The sequence below is a fragment of the Eumetopias jubatus genome, unplaced genomic scaffold (assembly GCF_037043125.1).
Source record: "Eumetopias jubatus isolate StellerSeaLion01/CBP00866 unplaced genomic scaffold, mEumJub1_p1.0 scaffold_5, whole genome shotgun sequence".
Taxonomy (NCBI): Eukaryota; Metazoa; Chordata; class Mammalia; order Carnivora; family Otariidae; genus Eumetopias; species Eumetopias jubatus.
In genome coordinates this window covers 106010397-106033612 of record NW_028274811.1, presented here as the reverse complement: position 1 = coordinate 106033612, position 23216 = coordinate 106010397, and the positions used below count along the sequence as shown (strand labels likewise).

Genomic DNA, 23216 nt, shown 5'->3' with positions numbered 1-23216 from the left:
GGTAAGGCTGGTTTAGGAAGTTGGCCCAGTGGCCAGGCCCAGGTCAGCAGGGGAATTCTGAGAGACTTCAGCTCTTTTACCTATGCCCACATCCAGAAGAATACACAGTGCCTTATGATTAAAGGAGTGTCACTAAATCTGGAGACCATTACACAGAAGAAGACCAGAAATGCATCAAGAGCCAAAGGAAAAGGCAAGGCTGAGTTATATCAGTTTGTCTCAGCCTAATGTCAGCTCGACTCCCAGGCCCTCCCTGGAAGGGGCCTAACTCTGGACTCAGAAATCCTGGGTTCAAGTTTTGCCTCTGTACATAATAGCTGTGAAACTCCAAGGAAGTGATGAAATCCTCTCAGCCTTATTTTCCACACTCCAAAAATGCCAGGGCCAAGTGCAAGGATCCCCTGCTCTTTGAAAGTTCGCCACTTCACTTTTACAAAAGACCTGACAATGGGACCTGTTTTCACTAACCACAAGAAATCCAAAGAGGGTACTGCTTTCAGGAAAAAAGGTGAAAAGCAAGAGCAGCATTCTGCTGTTGTTTTGCAGCAAGTTGCTCTAGAGGCAACATGAGTGGCCCCGGCCAAACTCTGTCCCCAGGAACTACACTCAGCATCTCCACATCAGCCCGCCAGCACTCGGCACTGTGCTTTATCTGTGCCTCATCTCAATTTATTTTGCACATCCCTTAGAAAGATGTGTCCTAAGGTAGCAGAGAAGCCTAAGAGAGGTTGTTTTTAGGGGTCTGGGAATGTTCAAATTTTTTCCATATAAGTTAAGGGTCATTTCTTCTTTGCTTTATGCCATTTGGGGTTAGGAAAGGTTTCATTAGGAACCCTCTGCTTCCAGATAGCAGGGGGACACCTATTCCAACTTCATCATCTTTGTCTTAAGTGAGGTGATGAAGGTAAAGTCACCAGAGCTTCATAAGCAGGCCCGCAGCTCCCATGGGTCCCTTCTCTCCTCTTCCCAGAGCAAAGAGGCTTTGGCCCGGCCTTTCCTGCAAGTCCCCAAGACCGAGAGCCTGGCTCCTGACTGCCAGCAGCCCTGTCAGCCCACCCCTCCCTCAGGAGCCCCAGCAGATGGTTTCCTGCTCTCTTCACATTGATCTGGATCTTGTCTCCCTTCTGCCTTTACCTGCCATTGCATGATTACACCTTTCCTGTGGTTCGGGACGTGGCCCATTCTCTCCAACCATCCCAAAGCCCTCACCAGCTCTGTTCAGCACACACCTATCACATGCCTGTTCTCTGCCAGGAACCTGGGCTCATCGTCCCTCCTCCCAGTCTTTAGAGACCTTTGTTTTATTTCCCAGTCGCAGGTGTCCTGGGCTCTTCCCCCATTACATAGGAAACTTCATTCAAATCTAGTTTTTCCTGTCTTATCTGTCATCGTGTTTCCTGCAGCATCAGGAACCCTCTCTACCCTGTGGAGGACACCATCCTATCTCTGTGCCTTTAGGGTGCATGTCGGATCACAGAGGAAGCGCTCAGTGGATGTTTGGTGGAAGGGAGGAAGGAAAGGAAGGAAGGAAGGAAGGAAGGAAGGAAGGAAGGAAGGAAGGAAGGAAGGAAGGAAGGAAGGAAAGGAAGGAAGGAAGGAAGGAAGGGGCAGCACCAAGTATATAGGAGTGGCCTTCTTCCTCTCACCTGCTTTGCCAGGTGGCCTGTCATCTTTCTTCAGGTGATGTGCTGGTAGACATGGAAGTGCCCAGAATTTATCAGTCTCGCCTTGATCTCTTTGTGCCCTCTCTTTCTTTGGTCTCATAGAGTCTGAAGAGCTGAAGTATGTGTAAGGGTCTGGTCACCTTGAGAAATGCCCACCCATGCCTACCCTTTCACTGGCGTATTTCCCTCTTCTGGAGTCAGTTTTCATCCTCATGCTGATGATTCCCAAGCTCAGACCCACTCTCCAGATTCTAGGGCTCCACACTTTACCTCTGGTTGTCCGTTAGACATGCACAGACATCAGAAATTCACCTTGCCCAGATCTGATCTCAGCTCCCTGCCACCTGCATACGCACTGTGTCCTCAGACTCTGTGAACAGGTGGGCATGGGTGTCATTCCCCTTTCTGTGCCTGTATTCCATCTGACATCAGGTCTACGATGTCTGCTCCCTCCTCTTCGTCTCCTTTGCCACCACTCCCTACCCTCTCTTGCTTGGACTATCCCAACACCTCTTTCCTCCCCCCACCACCCCAATCCTTTCTCTCTCTTGCAGCCAGAAGGTAAAACTGCAAATTTCCCAGATGGAAACCAACAAGGTGTCATTCAGATGCCTGAGAGAAGCTTGTAAGATCCTTCCTGATCTGCCTCCTGCTTACCCCTCCTTCCTCATCTCATACCACCTTCCCCCAGCACTGGAAGCTTCAGTCTTCTTCAGCTGTCAGCCCCTCACCCCGTGTGGTCCCTCTTGCTCTCCAGCCTTTGCAGGAAGTGTTCTTTTTCACCTGTCCAACACTTACCCCTGGGTCAGGTCTCAGCTTCGTGTCCCCTTCTCCGGAAAGCCTTCCCTGTCATCCTCCCTGGAAGTCTGGGTTGGCTGCCCCTCTTATGGATTGCCCTAGCCCTGTGCATGCCCCAACTGCAGCACTTCCCACAATTTTCCATCTCTTTGTTTTCCTTATCATCTTGATAAGCACCATGCTTCAGGTCAGCCCCACTCACTATTGTGTCTCCAGCACCTTGCCGAGAGACTTGTGTATAATAGATGCCTATTATGTGTTGAATGAATGAATGAATGAATGAATGACTTCTTTTCTGCTCAGGCTATATCCTAGTCAGAAAGAAAGTGTTGAATCTAGATCTTGCTTGATCTCTAGATAATATTATACTCATGTTCTCTATATTCTTCTTGTTGGCCTCCCACGTCAGGTCAGGTGTGGGTCTTGAATATAACTGGTCCCTCCAAGAAGACTCTCTCTCAGTCAGTGTTTTCATGGGATGTGAAACACTGCTCTGATTCTTCATCAGAACCACAGACTTTGGGGCCCTGGACTGGGGCTAGATTAGAAAGACAGTTCAACCCACAGACAACTTGGTTGGGGGCCCTGAATTAATAAGGACTTTGATAAGTTTTTAAAAAGAAAGCCACTGTAGACTGGAGCGTCTTGGAAGACTCCTAGGAGGTAAAGCTTGAATGGGGCTTTGAGGGATGGATGAGAATGAGTGGAGGTTGGGAGGGTGGGGAAAGAAGGAATTTATAGGTGTAAATTGACCACATGAGTTGTCTGTTATTTACCTTGGTATCAAGCCAACAGATCTTCAAAAATTAGTGGCCTGCAAAGAAATTTTTTACACAAATCTAGAATAGAGGTTACCTCTGGGGATTAGGGAAGAGAGGTTTCAGTAATTAATCCCTGTTTCTTGGACAAGAAATGGCTCAAGACTTTTCATCTTCAAACTGCCTATATATGTCACAATTTTTTAAGTTTAAAGAATGTTAGTAGCTATGACTGAAAACCCAGTGAATACAGCAACAAATGATATGATCCTATCAGATATGAGTGAGGCTATAAAGTTTCTCAGGTGATGAGATTTTAAGTAATCTTCTCCTGTTTCTATTTTTGATAATTTTACTTTGTTTTTTTCATCACGTGTATGTATCATAAGAGGGGAAAATATTCCACACTTCCTCAGGCTTTGCCCACATGGGCTGCCATGGAGAAACCATGGGTATCAAAGTGAAGTGGCCCTTGCTCTTAATTCTGTCAGCCCTACTGTTTCTTTATCACTATGTGGACCTGGGTAGGAAACGTCACCTCCCCAAGAGTCTCAATGCCCTGACCTGTGGGATGGAGATCGTAAGGCTACCTCATCGGATATCCTAAAGTGCAAAGCAGATGACGGGTACAAAGCACCTTGCACAGAGTTAGTGTTCAGTCAATGCTCATTGCCTCTCCTTCCCTAAAGAACAAAGCAATTATGTTGGTAGAAATTCTCAGTTCTAGGGAAAGACCCTTAGAGACCATTTAATCCGACCTCTTCATTTTGTTCCATTTAAATTATTCTTAATTGCACATGATAAATAATACAGATGAGCTTATGATGAGAAACATCATTCTAGGCTCCACTGCACCCTCCCCACCTGTATCCTAGTCCCCAAGGCAACTTGTTTTCATCATTTCTATTTCTAGTTCTTCTCGTGGTTCTCTCCATGATGCCTAGTAATAGGAGGATAACTTCTATTTCTTAATTGGCAGCTCTAGACACGACTTATTGACTCCCTAGTTGGAAAGATGAGATTTTAGCTCATTTACATCTCTCCCCTCACTTTCTCTTTAGTATTTGATTATGTTACTTATTACCTCTGTTGCTTCTCTTGTAATCAGAGATAATATACTTACACCACCATTGCTTCTTTTTGTAACATTATTTAGTATCTCGACTCCTTTCTGTGCAAAATGAGGAAATTAACACCCCCCAACTTCCACTTCTAAGGCTTCCACAAACTCTTACCTCGCATCAGCTACACTTTTATTTTTCTATGGTCAAACCTGTATTTTTGTAACATTTGTATTTTCTTCTGCATCTGTAACTTGTCCTTCAATGTAGCTTAAAGAAAACAAAACAAAGCAAAAACATATACTATTTATGTTGTCAAATCTATGCAGATATTATTCCTTGCTAGACCATGTGGCATGCTAGGATTTCATTTCCTTCCCTCTAATGCCAGCTCAAAACCCCCAAAGCTCCATATTTTAAAGCTGAAAAATTACTTTCAGAGTTTTTTCAAATTAATTTTTTAAAGTAATATATGTTCAATATAGAAAATTCAGTAAATATTTAAAAAGTAGAAAAAAAACAGGGAGAAAAAGAGGGGTAGAAAATTAAGAACACCTGAAAATCCAACCACAGGTAACATTTCTAAAAAATGCTTCACATAGGGGCACCTAGGTGGCTCAGTCGTTAAGCGTCTGCCTTTGGCTCAGGTCAGGGTCCCAGGGTCCTGGGATCGAGCCCCACATCGGGCTCCCTGCTCAGCGGGAAGCCTGCTTCTCCCTCTCCCACTCCCCCTGCTCATATTCCCTCTCTCTCTGAGTCTCTGTCAAATAAATAAATAAAATCTTAAAAAAATGCTTCACATAATTTACACAGAGTAATCAGTAAAACTGAAGAGAAAATACTTTCCTTAGTAATACAGGGAAATGTGCAGGCCCACATAAGATGGGCCCACATCCCAAAATAGGAGAGATGCTGTCCTAAGTCTCAGTTCCCTGATATGCTACAGACATTCCGTTTTTATTGCACATATTTACTGGGCATTTGCTATCTATTAGATGCTGTGCTCACTATTGGGAATAAAATATGGTCAAAAATAGACATTGTCCCTACCTTCGTGAAGGTTTCATTCCAGTAGGGGGAGGTAGACAGTAATCAAACAGTCATGGGTAGGCAAGTATAAAGTTCAAAACAAATCGAGTTCACATGTTGAAAGGAAAAGAACTTGATTCTTTGAGGACACCTAAGGAACCTGCCCAGGCTCAGATCCCCCTTTCTTGAGGGGGTCAAGAAAGTCTCTCTTGAAGGAATGATGGTTGAATTGAGATCTGAAAGAAGAGTGGGAATTTACTAAGCAAAGAGAGTGCAGGCAAGAGCTAGGTTTGGGAGCATTCCAGAGAGAAGGTAAAAATTCTATGATGGGTGCACAGATGGTACATTCACATAACAAAAGCTGTTTTGGCTGGAGCAGAAAGAGCTGGGGGCCGAGTGGGGAAGAAACCCACTCTCAGGGCACTTCACATGCCAAGGGCTGGATGGGTGCCTGGGCACAGTGGACAGCCAAGTGTGGATCCTTTCAGACAGAGATTAGCTGAAGAGGAGGTTAGCTGTTAGCACAGATGCCCACGATGGAGGCTTGTTTGGCTCTCTGACCCAAGCCCTTCTGTGCTCTCAACTGGACATTTTTATCAGTTGCAAATGGCCTCATCTAAGGAATGCCAAACAGATACCTTCCCTGAAAGGTGTTGCGGGATATGTAGCCACCTCATTATGCAAATGACCACACAGCTCATCCTCTGGGACCTTTCAGGCAAACTTTCCCAACTCTATTAGGAAACCACATCCTTCTGTCTTTCCTCACCTTCATTAACAAATTGCATTAGGAGGTAGAGAACACACAGGAAGTGTGTGCCAGAAGGAAGTTCCCCTTGCCCCAAAGAACCTCTGGTCCTACAGTTACTAACTGGAGCACAGCAGGATATGCAGAGAGGGATAAATGGAACACTCTTGTCCCTCCCAAAGCTTCCTCCATCCCCTACGGTGGCACCCAATGTCAATTTTATTCACGTTAATAAAATAGAAAGCTGATGATAGTTCATGCAATAGGCAACTTTTCTAGTAAGTTCATGCAATGGGCAAATTTTCCAGTAAGAAGACATTTCTAGGAGCAACTGAAATTTTTGGAAGAAGAAAGGTAGGAAAACTGGGCAGTAAAGCTATCATAACCAGTCCTCTGCTTAGACTACCCCCGTAGTTCCTCACTGCACTTAAGATAAAATCCAGACTTCATACCATGCCTATGACCCCCACATGATCTGGTCCCTCCCTATCATTAGGGCCGTGATCACGGCTGTCTGGACCGTGATTCCCAGCACGGCATCGCTATGCTCCAGCTTACTTTCTGCCCCAGGGCCTTTGTACTGGAATGCTCTTACCTCACATCTGCATAGCTGGCTCCCTTGCTTCATGCCATCTTCTTTCAAATGGGTCTCTCCCTCCAAAAGGTTTTTCCTAACCACCCTACCTCAAACCACCTTCTCCATTCCCAGTCACTCTCTAGCCTAGGACCCTGTTTTCTTTTATCACTATCTGAAATTTTCTGATTTGTTTGCTTGTTTTTATCTGTCTCTATCAACTAGAACATAAACTCCGTGAGGGCAAAGATCTAGTCTAACGTGTTCTACATCATATCTGCAGAGCCTAGGACAGTGCCAGGCACTCAACCAGTATTTGTTGGATGAATGGATGTAATGGTATTCTCATACTTGGAGGTTGGTTATGTGGCTAAATAAATTTATTCATCTAAGAAAAATATGAGCTAACAAATATGCATACATTTTGTTGAGAATATGCCTTCTCAATAGTTATTGAGAAACTGTTACATCCTAGGCACTAGGGAGAAGAGGCAAAATTAGAGACAGCATCCCCACACCTAAGGAGATCAGAGTGTTGTGGTGGCCAGTGGGAAGGAATGTGGAAAGAAGCAAGAGACGTGAAGACTTAATGGTCATGGGAAGTAAAGAAAAGAGAGAAAATGAACCCCGGGTTTTAGACTTGGGCAGATAAGGAGATGGTTGTGCCATTCTGTGAGCAGAGGAACCCTAGGGAGGAAGGGGGGAAGGTCAACTTTGGAAATGTTGAGGTGTGGAATATGCAAGTGGTGATACCCAGCGAGAAACTGGATATCCAAGTCTGGAGCTTGGGACTGGTGAAAGGAACGATGTCCTTGATACGTATAAACCCCCAAAACTCACTCGAGAAAAAAATTGGTAACCTGAATCGTCCTATGGCTATTAAAAATTTTTTATTTCTAATTAAAAAAAAATAAAAACTTCCAACAAAGAAAACTCCACATGCAAATGGTTTCACTTGTGAATTCCACCAAACATTTCAGGAAGAAATAATACCAATTCTTCACAGTTGCTTCTGAAATACAGAAAAGAAGGGAACTCTTTCCCAATTTATCTTACAAGGTCAGCATTATCCTAATAGCAAGACCAAAGACATTTAAAAAGAAAACAGCAAATCAATGCCCCTCATGAATATAGAGTAAAAATCCTCAACAAAATATTAGCAAATAAAATCCAGCAATATATAAAAAGGATAATGCATCACAACCAAGTGAGGTTTATCCCCAGAACGCAAGGCTGGTTCATCATTGAAAAATCAATCAAAGTAATTAATAAATTAAAGAATAGCCTGACTGACCAATAAACCAAGTTTTAGATTATATGATGAATCCAAAGACCTAAGTTTGGAAATAGCAATCAATACCAGGTTATTTGATTTAGGGTTACGAGAGAAATAGCTTAAGAAAGAGGGAAAATTTCCCCTCTGGCTAAGAAACTGAGAATGACACTCAGGCAAGGCCCTTTGAAGGGCTCACTCGTCTTTCCTCTGCTAGCATCACTTCAAGGACTGACCCAGAGTGAAAAAAGGAGTTGGGGGTTCCCCGTCTTGAGCAGCCAGCCTTCCGGATTTCTAGGACAGTATATTCCATCCATGCCCAGGGAAGGAAAGCCAAGGGCACTCACAATCCTGATTTTCTCAGATGCTTAGGATCCAAGAGTGCCAGAGTTGAATGAAGTCTGGATCTTATGTAATCCAAATCCCCACAGTTTAAGGAAGAGAAACCAAGAGCCATGGAGGGTGGCTTCTCTAGGTCCCCCTACCTTATCCTCTGTTCTGAAATCCAGTGATCGTAAATTGGTCCCAGGACAGCAAGCCCATTGGACCCTATCTTCCAGGCCTGTCCTCCCCAGGCTTTTCCCTCTTTTTAAGGTGTTTTAAAGCTCACTTTTATGCATAACAAGTCACTGTCAAAACCTATCTGTTCTGGGTTCTAGTTTCTCTTTTCTCACTAGTTGGTGTCTCTTTTGGAGAAAACCAGACACAGGCCTTTGCGTGGACTCATCTACATCAGTTAATTGGCGGATTGACGCAGCCACCTGCTTTGAGCCTACAAGCCTCACAACCAACCAGACAAACAGAGCCTGGGGCGCATCATCTCTATTTGAGTCCTCTGTCACTCATTTGAAATCTTCAACAAATTCCTCATAAGATAATGAAAATGAAAATGTACTGCACACTCATTACGGGCCACGGACTGTGCTATAGGGCTATGCATTCTCTCACTCAATCCTTACAAAAACTCATTAAATAAGTACTATTCTGGTCCTCATTTTGCAGATAAATAAATAGGCTCAAAGAGATTAAGCGACTTGCCTGAGATGCCGTGGGTAGTAAGAGGAGGAGCCAACACTGAAACCCTCCCCTGCTGACTGCGGTGCTCAAGGTTTGAGGAATGAAAATTCTTTGTAGTTTAAAATGAGACTTGTTTTCCCTTTCTTTCTTTCCATCTCTGTTTGCAGTCTCAGGAGGAAGTCTGTGATTTGCTCCATGCTGCACCCTTCCAAAACATCCTGCCCAGAGTCTACATCAAAGGTAAGAACCACTAACAGCAGCTAAACAGCCAACTTGCATTTGAACTCCATGCTCACTTAATCACAGTAAACTCAGATCTGCAGTCAGAAAGGGAGAAGGTTATATAAAGCTTTGCGCAGTGCTTCAATATTCACAGAATGGCAGAATTGGAAGTGACACTCCAGGCCTTGTTCCTTGGTCCTTCTAGATCATCCCTAGTGCGTTCCTGTCTAGCCTTGGTTTAACTCTTTCGAATGATGGGGAACTCCCCACTCCATGAGGTAGATAATACTGTCACTTGGACAGAGATACTAGAACATTTTTCCTTGTAGTGAGTTCTGATCACACTTTAGAATGGAGAACAGTTCTACAGAGTCCATCTAAGTTTGGGAACACAGATATGTCACCGGTCCTCTGAGAGTTTTCCCTTCCTCAGTTCCCCCAGGGTACCCTGAGTCTCATTTTCTGCTCTGTTTCTCCTTTTTCAGAAGGGGAGCGTCTGGAGGTCCGCATGAAACGTCTGGAAGCCAAGTATGCTCCGCTCCACCTGGTCCCTCTGATAGAGCGGCTGGGGACCCCTCAGGTATGATCCTTCTATCCAGACTCTGAGAACCAAAAGGAACTTTAGAGGGAGAGCCTTTGGGCCAACCCCCTCATTTTACAGGCAGGGAAACAGGCCCAGAGAGAGGGTGGGGAAGAATGTCTACAAAGCCTATTAGTGGCAGGGTCAGGTCTGGAAGGAGATTTGCTGTTTCCCAGGCCTGAGTTCTTTCTTCTACACCCTGTATCCGCTCTTGTGCCAAGAAAGAAGTATCTATTATGCTCCTGTTAGGTATCAGGAATTCTGCTAAGTCATCTCTCAGAATTAAAACTCCACACACCCTGAGAACCAGCAATTCACTTCTAGAAAAACACCTACAGGAACACAGACATCTACTGTAGCATTGTTTGTTAAAGCAAAAACTAGAAACAACCAGTAGAGGGTTGACTGAATACAACATGGTAAAGTTATCTAAATGTCGACTACTTGCTACATATTAACGAAAAGGAAAGATGAGGTCTAGGTGCATCAATGTGGACAGATCATAAGCGCCCGGTTAGGGGAAGAAAGCATACAACAAAACCCTATCAGTGAAACTATTCCTAAAACATGATAATACTCACGGTTCCTAATGGCGGCACCCTCTGAAGAGAGATGAGAGAGACAGAGATGGGGTGATGATCTCCTGGGTCAGGAGACTTCACCTTTCTCTGTAATGTTCCAATATTTTCAAAAGTGAATAAGCTAATATGTTAATTCTGTAATTAAAATTAAGTTTTACAGGGGCTCCTAGCTGGCTGAGTCAGTAGAGCATGTGACTCTTGATCTCGGGGTCATGAGTTTGAGCCCCACCTTGGGTGTAGCGATTACTTAAAAATAAAATCTTGGAAAATAAAATTAATTTTTACAAACCAGTACCAGTTGCTATGAACATGGAGATGAGTGGGGCAGGACCCCTGCCTCAGAGGACTCACAGACTGGGGTAGGAGTCAGGAAAAAAGAGAAAAGAGGAGGGAGGCAGCCAAAAGCATGTGTTGTCTCCTTTCACACTGATTTGAGTAATCTGCGCATTTTAGGGAGGCCGGGGGAGGAATTTCGGAGGAAGAGAAATGGGGCACCCTGGCGAGACAAGCCAGGGTGGTCTGTCTCATTCGCCTTTGCCAACTGTGTAAGAGGTTTAGGATTCAAATCTGCGCTGGACTTGCATTGCAGGGGTCCTCTCTGCTCTCATCACAAAAGCTGAGGCGTCTGAAGGACTCAGATCCTCAGCAGAGGGCAGAAGGCAGCCTCTTCTCTCAGAAATCAGGGCAAGTATTTGGAGCACATTGCAGGACCCAATCTGCTCAGGTGTCCCGCCAATGAGCAACTCTCGCCAGACCACCTGTGTGCCACCCACCTCCTCCTGGAAACAGTGACTAAATGTTCAGTGGCATTTGGGTTCTTTGAGTCACCACAGGGAGAATTCAGACCCTGCGGAGTGCACACATTTTCTTTTTTGGCCTTCGGAGGCTGAACAGAGGAGTCCTCGAAAGATTTCCTTTTAGGGATAAATCCCCCAAGCCAGCGACATAGAAATGTGTCTGCTCCACTGTTGGTGTCATCCTACAAGAATCTGGCCTCTCGCACCCAGGGTTTGGCATGTGTTTCCACTTAAGAGACTGTGAATTCCTTCCCTGTTCTGGTGAACATGATTTCCCTGGGACTGATAGAAATCTCAATTTATCAAATGCCGAGTCTTTAACAAACAAAAGCCTAGACATTCTGCTGGCGAGAAAGTGCCAGTTTTCTACTCACCCCGCCCTCAAGGGATAGTCCAAAACTTAGTCGTCCCCTAGACCAAAGAAAAGTTAAGGAAATATTCCCTTCCAAGCTAGCTGGGGTGCAGGGGACTCACATAATATCTCAGTCCGTGACGGGAAGATTCTGCCACATATTTAAAGTCAAGAGGTTTTAATGATATTGCTCTGTTTGCATTTATTTCTGGGACATACTAAGGTGCTATCATGGAAGGCACACTCTGGCAGGAGGTCAGAAGACAGGGGTCTTCATCCCAGCTTCACACTTGAACTGATGCACAATCTGGCGCTAGATACCTAATATCTCAGTCTTTGTCTCCCCACCTGTGAAATGGGCTAATAGCTACTTTGCTGCCTTCATTGAACTGCCTTTCATGAATATTATGATGAACAAAAATGAGTAAAAGACTTCCAAAAACTATAAAGGATTATATAAAGGTTTATTGAGATATCATTCTCCTCCAGAAGGTACTAAATGTAATCAAAGTATTCCATGCAGAAATTTATTTCCACATTTATATTTATTTTTACTAGGATTTATTTTCACAGATGCTTTTTCTGTTCCCTTGTTAACTCAGAAAAGAACGGCAGAGAGAAAACTCCCCCACTGAGTAGAACAGAAAAGAAATGGATGAAATTGATGTGAAACACACACAATATATATGTATATAACACCAAGTCACAAAGTGGGGGCCTTTGCTGCAAATAGTTCAATGCACTTTTTCAAAGCCAGAAGGAAAGGATAGACCTACCCCAAAGGAAAAAGGACATGGAAGAAAACTCATACCCTAAAAGGTTTAAATGCCAACAAAAACCAGCAAAAGTGTTCAGCCTTATCAGTAATCCCTGAAATGGAAATTAAGAGAAGGGTACAACTTTTCATCCAAGTTGGCAGAGAACTTTTCTTACTGCTAAGAGAGAGCTGGTGAAGATATAAGAAGGGGAAGGGTGTAGAGTGGTTCAGCTTTCCTTCAGACTAGTTTGCTACTATGTTGCAAAAGCCTTTTAAAATATGTATCCACTACAACTGCGGAGTCCTACTTCTAGGATTTTATCCTAAGCACAATCAAAGAGAAGCTTAAAAAGTGTTGCCTATGAGGACGGTTGCTTAAGAATTGTCTGTAATAATGAAAATTTGTAAACACTTTAACCAGTAAGCATAGAAGATTCAATAAATGGTGATCTATCAGTGGCCATTTTCTGTGGCCATTAAAAAATTATGTTACTGAAAATATTCAAGGAAATGATTTTGTAAATTGCTGCTATCTGAAGAGAAAAAAGCAAGATAATCTGATCCAAATTCTGTTAGCTATAGATGTATACACACACTCACATACATTAACACCAATCATAGATCAGTATTTTAAGAAACCTCATTTCTAGGTAGTGGGGTTTATGGGAGATTTTATTTTCTTACCACTTTTTGAAAGTGTTTTTCCATATTTACCCAAGTGACTGTTATTTTTACAGTTCCCAGAAGAAACTGAAGGGTGAACGCTTTTCTGAGGAAGGGCAAAACCCCTGAACCTTTTCCATCAGGGCCCCTTGGTTGGCTCTAGTGGGGAGGTCACCAGATTTCCAAGTCTGTCTGCAGATTTATAAACCCCATTGCTAATTTTTAGTTCCCCGCCATGATTGTCAGTCCCTGGGGATTGATTCAGACTAACTAGATGCACACGAGATTAATTAGTAAACCAGAAGTCTCTGTGTTAATTTACGAAGAAGAATATTCATGACGTGAGAACAAATATGGGTCCTTTATGTATTTACTGACCATCTTCCTTGTACCAGGCACTGAGTGGAGAGGTCTTTCAAGGTCCAAGTACCAGTGTAGAGTGTTGCCTGGTAAGAACAGAACCAAGCACTAGGTTCAGGATTTTTTTAAAGACCTATATCTAGCCAACTGTGGCAACCTGAATGGTCTTGTCTCTTCTTAGGAGCTTCCTCTGCCTACGAAATCAAGATGAGTCACTGTGAATCAGGGTTCCCTCTCCTTCATGCTTAAAACACATGTTGTCACATTCATCTTCCCCAATTCACATTTTTTGTCCTAGACTTCTCTCAGTTTATAGTTGTCATGACAACTAAGCTCCTGGCCCATTTTCCTAACAGCCTCCAGCGTTGTGTTTCCTGATTTATTTCCCTCTGTGGATTAATTTAGAGGTTGCCCTCCTTCTAGGGGCTACAGGGTGAGAGCTTACAGGGAGAAGTCAGGTAGGCTCCTTCCAGGCACTTGTAACATGAGCTCTCTGGGGAGACTTCCCTCTGGAGAGCTGACCTCACGAGCTCCCTGTGGACCTCTGTGTCTCAGAGGCCAGCCTTCTCTAGCTTTGTCCCTAGATTTGGAGACCTTCCTTTGACCTCAGATTTTGATATCTATCTACTATTTGCAGATGGTTTTGAGACCTCTACCCCTAGACATTTTTACTCATAATGCAGACAGTAATGTGTTTTGATGTGCTTGTCTAGCCAGCTGATTATTAGAGATGCAATAACCAGGACCCAGATATGAAGCCAGTTTAAATTATTAATAGAGATAGTTTACAATGGTTAGAGGACTTCTAATGGGAGGAAATGATCCTGTAAAATCAGTGGCAAATTTTAAGAGTAACATTTTTATTGCAGAACATTCAACTGTACAGAAGTATTTAAAGTAAAAAGTGAAAATCCTGCCTGTTTATCCAAGCCCATCTGCTCCCACAGTTGATGTTTCCTTCTAAGCTAGTTTACAACACACACACCCCACATATGGTTTTATTTGTTTGTCTCTGGGATTGCATGTTGTTGATGTTTTTAATAGGTCTGTAGTATACATCCTTTTCTGAAACTTGCTCTATATTCACTTAACAATTTAACCCGTACATCTAGACTATCAGGATTCAGATCCCAGCTTTTGCCAATCAGTGGCTGCCTCTCTGAACCTCAGTTTCTTTATCTGTAAAATGGGGATAACAATGGCACCTATTTCATGGGGTCGATGTGAGGAATAAATAGCTTAGATCACAGCCTGATGTATTATACACCCACTCACTGAGTGTAAACTAGTAGTATCATCTCAGTCTTCTCAGTGGATATATAGCATTTCATTATGTGATAGACTGGGATTTTTTTTAGTTTGACTCTTTGTCCTTGACAGCGCCTAGATTTTACTTGCCACAAGTAAGTCTTACCACAAGACCCCTGCTATTTCACTAGGGCTTACAAAGGTAGTGCCCAGCTCTGGGCAAGACATCCACTCTGGTGAGTGAATTCCAGATACAGCCAGCTCCAGGGCACGGGAATCTCTGGTGAGAGGGGGACGATGGGGTCCGAGGTGAGGATAGAAGGTTTATGCACGTCTGTGTTCCCAGCAAATCGCCATCGCTCGGGAGGGCGACCTGCTGACCAAGGAGCGGTTGTGCTGTGGCCTGTCCATGTTTGAGGTGATCCTGACACGCATTCGGAGCTACCTGCAGGACCCCATCTGGCGGGGCCCACCACCCACCAATGGCGTCATGCATGTTGACGAGTGCGTGGAGTTCCACCGGCTCTGGAGTGCCATGCAGTTCGTCTACTGCATCCCTGTGGGGACCAACGAGTTCACAGCTGAGTGAGTAGCCCCAGGGAAGGGTGGGTCGCCACCCCACTTGCATGTCTCCCCCCAACAAGAGTCTCCAGGCTACCAGGGCTCAACTAGAAAGAGGGCAGGGGTGGGCTGTCCAACAGCTGTTTCTGGAATACCTGTGATGTGCGAGGTACTGGTATGCTGAGCAGAAGTAGATGGTTTCTGGCCTCATAAGAGCAAAGGCGGGAAGGGTGACAGGTGCCTGAGAAGTGAGCTGAGTGGGTTATTGGAGTGTAAATCACACAGTAGAACTGAGCCTTGCATGTTGCCTAGGATTCAACTCTTAGGAGGGGCGGGGGGCACATTCCAGGAAAGGCAACGAGTGGTTGGAGGCAGAGAGGGAGTGTGTGCTTTGGGACTTAGGACCCCTCAGGGCCTGGTCTTTCCAAGACCGGAAGCTGCTCCGATTTTGCGGGCAGGAGGGAGCCCTGGGGAGGTTTTGGCATTGAGAACCCCAGCCTCCACCTCACCCCTCACAAAACTGCAGGGTTCATAGAACAGGGAGAGGCCTCCTCAGTAGAGGGTCATGCCCTAACTTGCACACGTGAGCCTAGCTCGTGAGGCCTCTACTCCTGAAAACCAGGAAGCCTCCGAGAGGAACCCAGTCCTGTCCTCAGAGAAGACAGAAGCAGATTCCAGTTCTTCCTTCCCTCGCCCAGCTACACACTGAGACCAGAGTAGTGGAGAAGGCAGACAAGGTCTGCCCTGCAGGAGCCGAGAGCTCTCGAGAACAAGGCCAGAGAAGGCTTCCCTGAGGAAGTGGTGTTGGGACGAGCTGGCTGCGCAAGCTGTTTTCAGAGCAGCTGCTGGGCCTGCACTTCTAGCCGGAGTGATGAGGAAGCGGGGAAGCTTGCCCACTGGGCTTCAGCTGCTGCTTGAGGATAAGAAAAACAGCAGAGAGATGACCCCACAGCCTCTGGACGTGCCCAGGATGCTGCTGGGTGCTGGCGGCTTGCGGCTGAGCTTCGCCAGACCCACAGCCCCTACAGCCCCCGCGCGTGCCAGCCCCCACTCGCCTGCCGCAGAGGCCCCTCCGCACACCACGCCCCATCCCCTCTTGTCCTTGCCCGTCCCCGCCCTCTGGGCCTACAGCCGCCACCTGGTCTTCTGGTTTAAAATGGTCCTTCCCTTCACAAGCATTTGCCAGCTCCTTGAGGAGACCAGTCTCACCCGAATTCTCATCAGCCACAGAAGTCTCAAGGACTGGTTGAATTTTTTCCCTGCAAATTTATCTTCTTTCTCTTACCTCAGTGGCTGACAGGCTGACACCTCTTTGTGGCTAGAGGGACTTAGGCCACAGTCCCTGGAACAAATGAATGTACGCTCACCTCTTCCCTTGCACCCACGTTACAGGTGAAGAGGATGACCCAGGGACTGGCTTGCCCACTCTCTGTACTCCGGGCCCAAGATGAGGGCCCTTCCCCGCACCCTCCCCTGCCCCTCACTTCAGCTGCTTCCTCTCCCCACCCCCAGGCAGTGTTTTGGTGACGGTCTGAACTGGGCCGGCTGCTCCATCATCGTCCTGCTGGGCCAGCAGCGTCGCTTCGACCTGTTTGACTTCTGTTATCACCTGCTGAAAGTCCAGAGGCAGGACGGGAAGGATGAGGTCATTAAGAATGTGGTAAGCAGCCACGGGCTGGGGCCTGGGAAGTGGGGCCAGGCCTGACAAGCCGGCTTTCATCTGAAAGGGAGGGTGAGCTGCTTACAGAGGCCAAGTTCCTGCACGGGTAGGTACAAAGATGCTCCGCGGCCAGGGACCTTCTCGTCAGAAGCCATGAGTCACTTGCTCACAACCTGCTGGGATGAATCAGGTCACCCTGCAGGGCTGGGCCGAGCTCCAGACCTGAATTAGCCCTTCCCCATGCCGGTCAGACCGCCGATGCTGGCGCCTCGTGCCCACACACTCTCACCGAACCCAGGAGTCGTGCAGGCGCAGGGGTGGGAGGAGGCTGGTCGTGGCGTAAGCGGGGCTGCTGTGGGGGCGCTGAGAGGGGCTATTGAAATTGGGCCGGGGGAACGGCGGGGAGGGGTGGCCAGCGAAGGCTTCGGGTGGAGGCAGCGCTTGGGCTGAGTCCAGAGTGACCACCAGCCAATAACCAGGCGAAAAACGGGATGCAGGGTGGGGAGGAAGTTCCGGACAGAAGGAACAGCTGTAGCTGTCGCAAAGGCACAGAGACCTGAAGGTGTGTGGCTACGACACAGAGTAGGTCTCCAGGGCCAGCTGAAAGGAGGGGGAAGCAGGAGCTACCTCATAAAGGGTTTTTTGTTTGTGTGTTTTGCTGTTGTGGTAGAATATACATAAACGTAAAAGTTGCCATTTTAACCATCATTAAGTGTACGGTGTGGTGGCATTAGGTACACGCCCACTGTCATGCTGCCGCCACCACCAGCCACCTCCAGAACGTTCTCAGCTTCCCAGAGGGAAAACACTGCCCGTCTCCCCTCCCCCAAGCCTCTGGTAACCACCCTTACACTTTCTGTCTCTAGGATTTGACTAGCACCTCATATAAGAGGAGTCCTGCAGTATTTATTCTCTCATGACTGGCTTATTTCACTTAGCATAATGTGTTCAAGGCCACCATGTGGTAGCTTGTATCAGAATCGTCTTCCTTTTTAAGGCTGAATAATGTTCCATGGTATGTATATACCACATTCTATTTACCCATTCTTCCTTCAGTGAACACTTGAGTTGCTTCCACTTTTTGGCTACTGTGAATATGCTGCTGGGATCATGCGTGTACAGATATTTGTTCAGGTCCCTGCTTTCATTTCTTTTGAGTAGCTACCTACAAGTGGAATTGCTGGATCATGTGCTAATTCTATTTTTAATGTTTGAGGAACTGCCGTTCTCTTTTCATTTTACATGCCTGCCAGCAATGTGCAAGGGTTCCAGTTTTTCCATAGGCTTCCTAGCATTTGTTCTCTGGGGTTTTTGGTAATAGCCACCGTAATGGATGTGAAGTGCTATCTCATTCTGGTTTTGAGTCCCATTTCACTAATGATTAGTAATGTTGAGCATCTTTTCACGTGCTTTTTGGCTATTTGTCTATCTTCTTTGGAGACATGTCTATTCAAGTCCTTTGTTCACTTTGTAATTGGATTGTTTTGTTGTTGTTGAGGTGTAGAAGTTCTTTATATATTCTGGATATTAATCCCTTATCTGGTATTCGAGTTGTAGATATTTTCTCCCATCCTGTGGGTTGCCTTTTCACTGTCAATAGTGTCCTTTGATGCAGACAAGTCTTTAATTTTGATGTGGTCTTTTATTACTTGTGCTTTTGGTGCCACATCTAAGAAATCATTGCCAAATTCAATGTCATGAAGATTTTCCTCTGTGTTCTTCTAAGAATTTTATAGTTTTAGATCCTATGGTTAGGTCTTTAAACCATTTTAAAGTTTGTTTTTGTTTTTGTTGTTGTTTTGGGTTTTGGGGGGTTTTTTGTATATTATTATAAGGTAAGGATTCAGCTTCATTCTTTTTGCATGTGGATATCAAGTTTTCCCAGGGTTAGGGTTAATGTAGAGCATGAAATCATCCAGAATACTTGGCTTGCTAAAATGTAACACAGAGGCTGCTGGGGGCGATGGAAGGTTTTGGAGAAGGGTGCAGGCCTTCAGAACGCCGAGGCCCTCGTGACCACTCTGCCGTAGGAATGCCCTGGGGAGCTGCCTTCCCCCAGGCTTTCTCAGCACAAACAGCCGCCCTGTGATCTAAGAGACGTATGCATTGTCCCCTAGGCTATGTTTAGCAGAACTCGTAGAATACGCAGATTAGCATATCGTATCTTTCCCGTAAACAGATCCTCCTAGTTCCAGTAAGACCCCTTGTCACACATCACATGCTTGAGAGACGATGCTAAGGATTTATGATTATCCTGAAGGACCAATAAAAGCAGGAGCAAAGAAGGGCAAAGGGTGTTCGTCTCTGAGCATTGACCCCTTGCCTTCTCCTCTCTTTCACAATAACGTTTGGAGTCATCGTTCATCCTTCGTACAGGGATTGCGAGCCATTCCTGGCATCCCAGCACCGTTTATTGAGAACACCATCCTTTCTCCATTGAATGGTTTGGGCACCCTTGTTAAAAATCATTTGACCACGTGTGGAAGAGTTTATTTCTGGGCTGTCTCTTCCAGTGATCTATATAGGTTTGTCTTCATGCCATTGCCATACTGTTTTGATTATTGTAGCCTGGTAGTAAATTTTGAAACTCACAAAGGGTTTTATGGCCAAGTTAACATTTGATTGCTAAGCTCTGGAAACCCACAGAAGGCCTGTAAGCAAGAGAGTGACATCATTGATGCATCGGGACCCTGGACCCCAACCTCACTGCATTTTCTTGCTCTTGCTTTTTATTTCTCTGTCCCTCCTCCTGCCCTAACCTGCACATCCCTGTCCTTCCACAGCCCCTGAAGAAGATGGCAGACAGAATTCGGAAGTACCAGATCTTGAACAATGAGGTTTTTGCCATCCTGAACAAGTACATGAAGTCCGTGGAGACGGACAGTTCCACTGTAGAGCATGTGCGTTGCTTCCAGCCACCCATCCACCAGTCCCTGGCCACCACCTGCTAGGTGGAAGGGCCTGCAGACCCTTTACCTGGACGAGAAGAAGAAGCAGGAGAGAGAAAGCCATGGCCAGCCTGCAACAGGGTCCAACTGGACAGCATATGGGATAAGCCTGGAAGCAAACAAGAACCTCCCCAAACACATCTACACCTCCCAAGGGCTGGGCCTGTGCATGCTCTCCCATGACATCTCCATGGTGGTTTTTCCATAGCGTCAATGAAAAAAAAAAATGAAAAGAAACAGGGCAGTATGTGCTTTTTCTTTTCTTTTTTCTCCTCAGCCGTGCTAAGAGCCCTAGTTTCACCCCTTCTCCACCTCACAGCCCCACCCCACATCCATGGTTGCCTCTCAAGACCTCCTCCCAGATGGTGACCTCCTACCCAGTGCCCATGTACCACCTCAGGAGTGAAGTCTCAGAGAAAGAGACAAGAGCATGGGCGTATCCTGAGATAACAGCCCAACCTGACAGGCGTGTTTCCACTTCCTGGCTTCTTCACCTCCTCTGGCTCCCTACCCCCCATTTTCCCAGGCAACACCTCCTCCTACTCTGGATGCCGGGGATTCTACCACCAACAGTGCTTGTGGACCAGACGCTAAGAGCCAGGGGAAACAGAAGACAAGGTTCCTGGTACTGGCACCGGGATAGATGGTGTTGGCTCTGGCCTTCCCTGGACTCCCCAAAACCACGCTCCCCTCTCAGCGCGCTCCTAGAGAGAAATCAGAAATGCATTCACAACCATGTCTCGCTGACTGGAATTCGGGTAGAAAGATGGTCAGGCCTGCTGTGCGGAAGCAGTATTTATTGACATAGCCAGGAATTCCATAGCCCCAAACAGAAAGCTGTGGGACCATCTCAGCTTGATGGTGAGGTGGTTCCTTTATTCGTTCAGCAAATACTGTGAGCAGCAAGGTGCACAGGGCTGAGGACAGTGGGAACACAGCACTGAACAAGTCAGGCACATACTGCCCACACCAGTAGCCGGTGGCCAAATTAGGGACCACTTCTCTGCACAGACTCTCTCATCAAGGAAAACTCCCACGAGAAAGATAATGTTAAGGGGTTATTTCAACAGAAGCCCAAAACATATTGGGGTCAGGGAAGTGAGGAATATAAATAGCACTTGTCAATGAGTTTTTAATATGTGGATACACTCCCAGAAAAGGAGTCCTGTTTTAGTGAATCGGGACTTTCATTGTCGTAGAAGCTGAAAGATTCTTAGGAAATTTATCTTTTGCTCTCAACATCCTCAGTGTTCCTTAACCTAAATTTTGAGGCATGGAGCATATCTCGCAGGGGCCTGTCTCCTTGCATTTCTCCAACTGAACCAAAAGTCTTTGCAGAATCTCCCACCGAGCGTGGGGAGACTGTGTAGAAGGATGGAAGGAAGCCTTTGGGAATGAATGTCTTATTACAGAGCAACTCTTCTTCAAAGGGAGCCTGTGACCCTGAGCTTGTAAGAAAATGTAAAGTGAGACATTTGATATCTCTCCCCCAGTCCAGGGAAGAAAAGAAAAGAGAGAAAATAGAAACAACAACAATGATCCACTCCCTCAGGGCGGATGAATGGAAATGGTTACCATTAATCAGATGGCCCATTTTAACCCAATGGAAAGAGAAAAAACAATCCATAGCAAGAGGTTTGTGTGATACACTCTGCTCACCAGGGAGGAGAGAGGTGGGGCTCACCAAGTGTGGCCCAGAGGCCTCCATCAGGACGTCCTGAGGTTAGCCACATTTGGTGCCGATTTCTGGGCCCTCCCCCAAACCAGTTAAGTCTGCATCTCTGGGAGTCAGGTAGGGAAATCTGTACCTTCCACAAGCTCTCCGGGCTGTTCTGTTGCACATGGAAATCTGAAGACCACTGAGAGGGTCTCTCCATCGCTAACCTGGGCTCTGAGCTCCCTCTGAGCCATGAAAGAAAATATTTGTAGGGTAGGAAAACCATTCAGGGTGGAAGCTGGCGGATCCTGTCTGGAGATGCCACTTCCTATTCTGACTTTTTGTTGTTGTTGTTTATTCCTCTTGATGACCATAGATGTGTCCCAAAGGCAGAAGGGAGAGGCTACACCACATGGTAGAACACGCCTTCCAAACCCACATAAAATCTCTAAGCTCCAGGGTCTTCTGAATCTTCGTCCTGTCTGAGGACAGTGGGTCTTTCAGATAGGTGACCAGCTGTGAAGTCCTAGAGTTTATTCCAGATCCTTGCCCATTGCTTTTATGGAGATTTGGATCATCCATTTGATGGGATTGCTGTTTCAGCAAGCTGCCCCTCAGTCCTGCCTCTGTAACCCTGAATTTGACCCCCTGGGTAGAATCCTTTTATCTTCGAGAGATTTGACCCTGGTAAGTTGAGGTCTTCAGCTTAGGGAGAGACGTTGCATCTCCCTCACTCGCTGGCACATTTATTTATGAATACCAACAGGTGTAATACCCTTTTCTCCCTGGTAGTCTGCCTCCTTTTGATTTGATTTTGTGTGTGTGTCTAAGAACCAGGAAAAAAAAAAATCTTAGGTTTTAAAAAAGTCTAAAAAAAAATTCTGTTTCAGAAACTGTCAAATGTACCATATTTGTATTAAGAGTTGCTGGGGATTTTTGTACAATGAATTTACATTTATTTATGGTGACTTATATTTACGCTTGTGATCAAATAATGATGTTAAATTCTTAAATCATATTTGCTATGCAGCTGAAAATGATATTTTGCTTTGTATTTTGGGGTACCTGTGTTGAGTTGATAAACATTTCCATCTCCATTAAAACTGCTTCCAAACCAGCATCTTGGCGGTGATTCCTGGTCCTCCCCCAAGCCTCGTTGATCTGTGGAAGGCCGTGTGAGCCCTGATGACTAAGGAAACATCCTGAGGGGAATGGAAGGAGATAGGGTAGAGCAGGTCGGTGCATCCTAAACTAATGGCTTGTTGTGCTTTCTTGCTGGGGCATTACCTTTACTAATTGATTGACACCGGACGAGATTCAGGCAGTAGTTCTGAGTGATCCCTAGTCTCGGAGGGAGGATGGGAACCAGTATTTAATGAGGTCTGATGTGCACAGGCCCCAGGCTAAATCTCATTCCTCCCTTCCATTGAATCAGCTGCAATCACTTTATATGTTATTTCCCACCTTCGAGAGAGAGGCTCTGCGGTGTATTTATTTTCACACAGTAAGCGATGATTCTGATTTGAAACAGTTTCAAAGCCTGAGCTTTTGTTCGCACACTGTAACGAACTGATCCGCCAGGCCAGACCCCGAAACTAGACTTAGGGCCACTGGACTTTTCAGGGCTTTGGGTGAGTAAGGTGGAGCAGAGTCTGGTATCAGGAGAAGGCCCAGCATGGCGGCAGGGAAGTTTCCAGGCTGAAGGTACCTCTCACCCTCATCAGAAAGGATGACACCAGAAGAACACGAGAAGGTTGTATTTAAAATAAACACCAGTGCTTGGAGTCTCACATTTTATGCAGCGGCAAGTTTCCCAAAGACCATCCACAAAGATGAGTCCTAGGGCATTAGTGACTCCCCTTGGCTGTGGCCTTGGGCAGCCAGCCCTATCATCTCTCAGGGCCTTGG

At 45.9% G+C, this 23216-nt stretch overlaps 1 protein-coding gene across 3 annotated transcripts in view; it reads left to right on the top strand.

Moving 5' to 3' along the window:
• Positions 1–22428, top strand: part of CYFIP2 (cytoplasmic FMR1 interacting protein 2) — a 123060-nt gene extending 100632 nt beyond the window's left edge. For all 3 annotated transcript variants that reach the window (XM_088023482.1, XM_088023483.1, XM_028106535.2), the window contains exons 27-31: positions 9090–9162; positions 9630–9724; positions 14829–15067; positions 16556–16703; positions 19487–22428. In XM_088023482.1, coding sequence (XP_087879608.1) covers positions 9090–9162; positions 9630–9724; positions 14829–15067; positions 16556–16703; positions 19487–19654 — 723 coding nt within the window. In that variant the 3' untranslated portion in view covers positions 19655–22428. The remainder of the gene's footprint in view (positions 1–9089; positions 9163–9629; positions 9725–14828; positions 15068–16555; positions 16704–19486) is intronic.
• Positions 22429–23216: the final 788 nt, after the last annotated feature.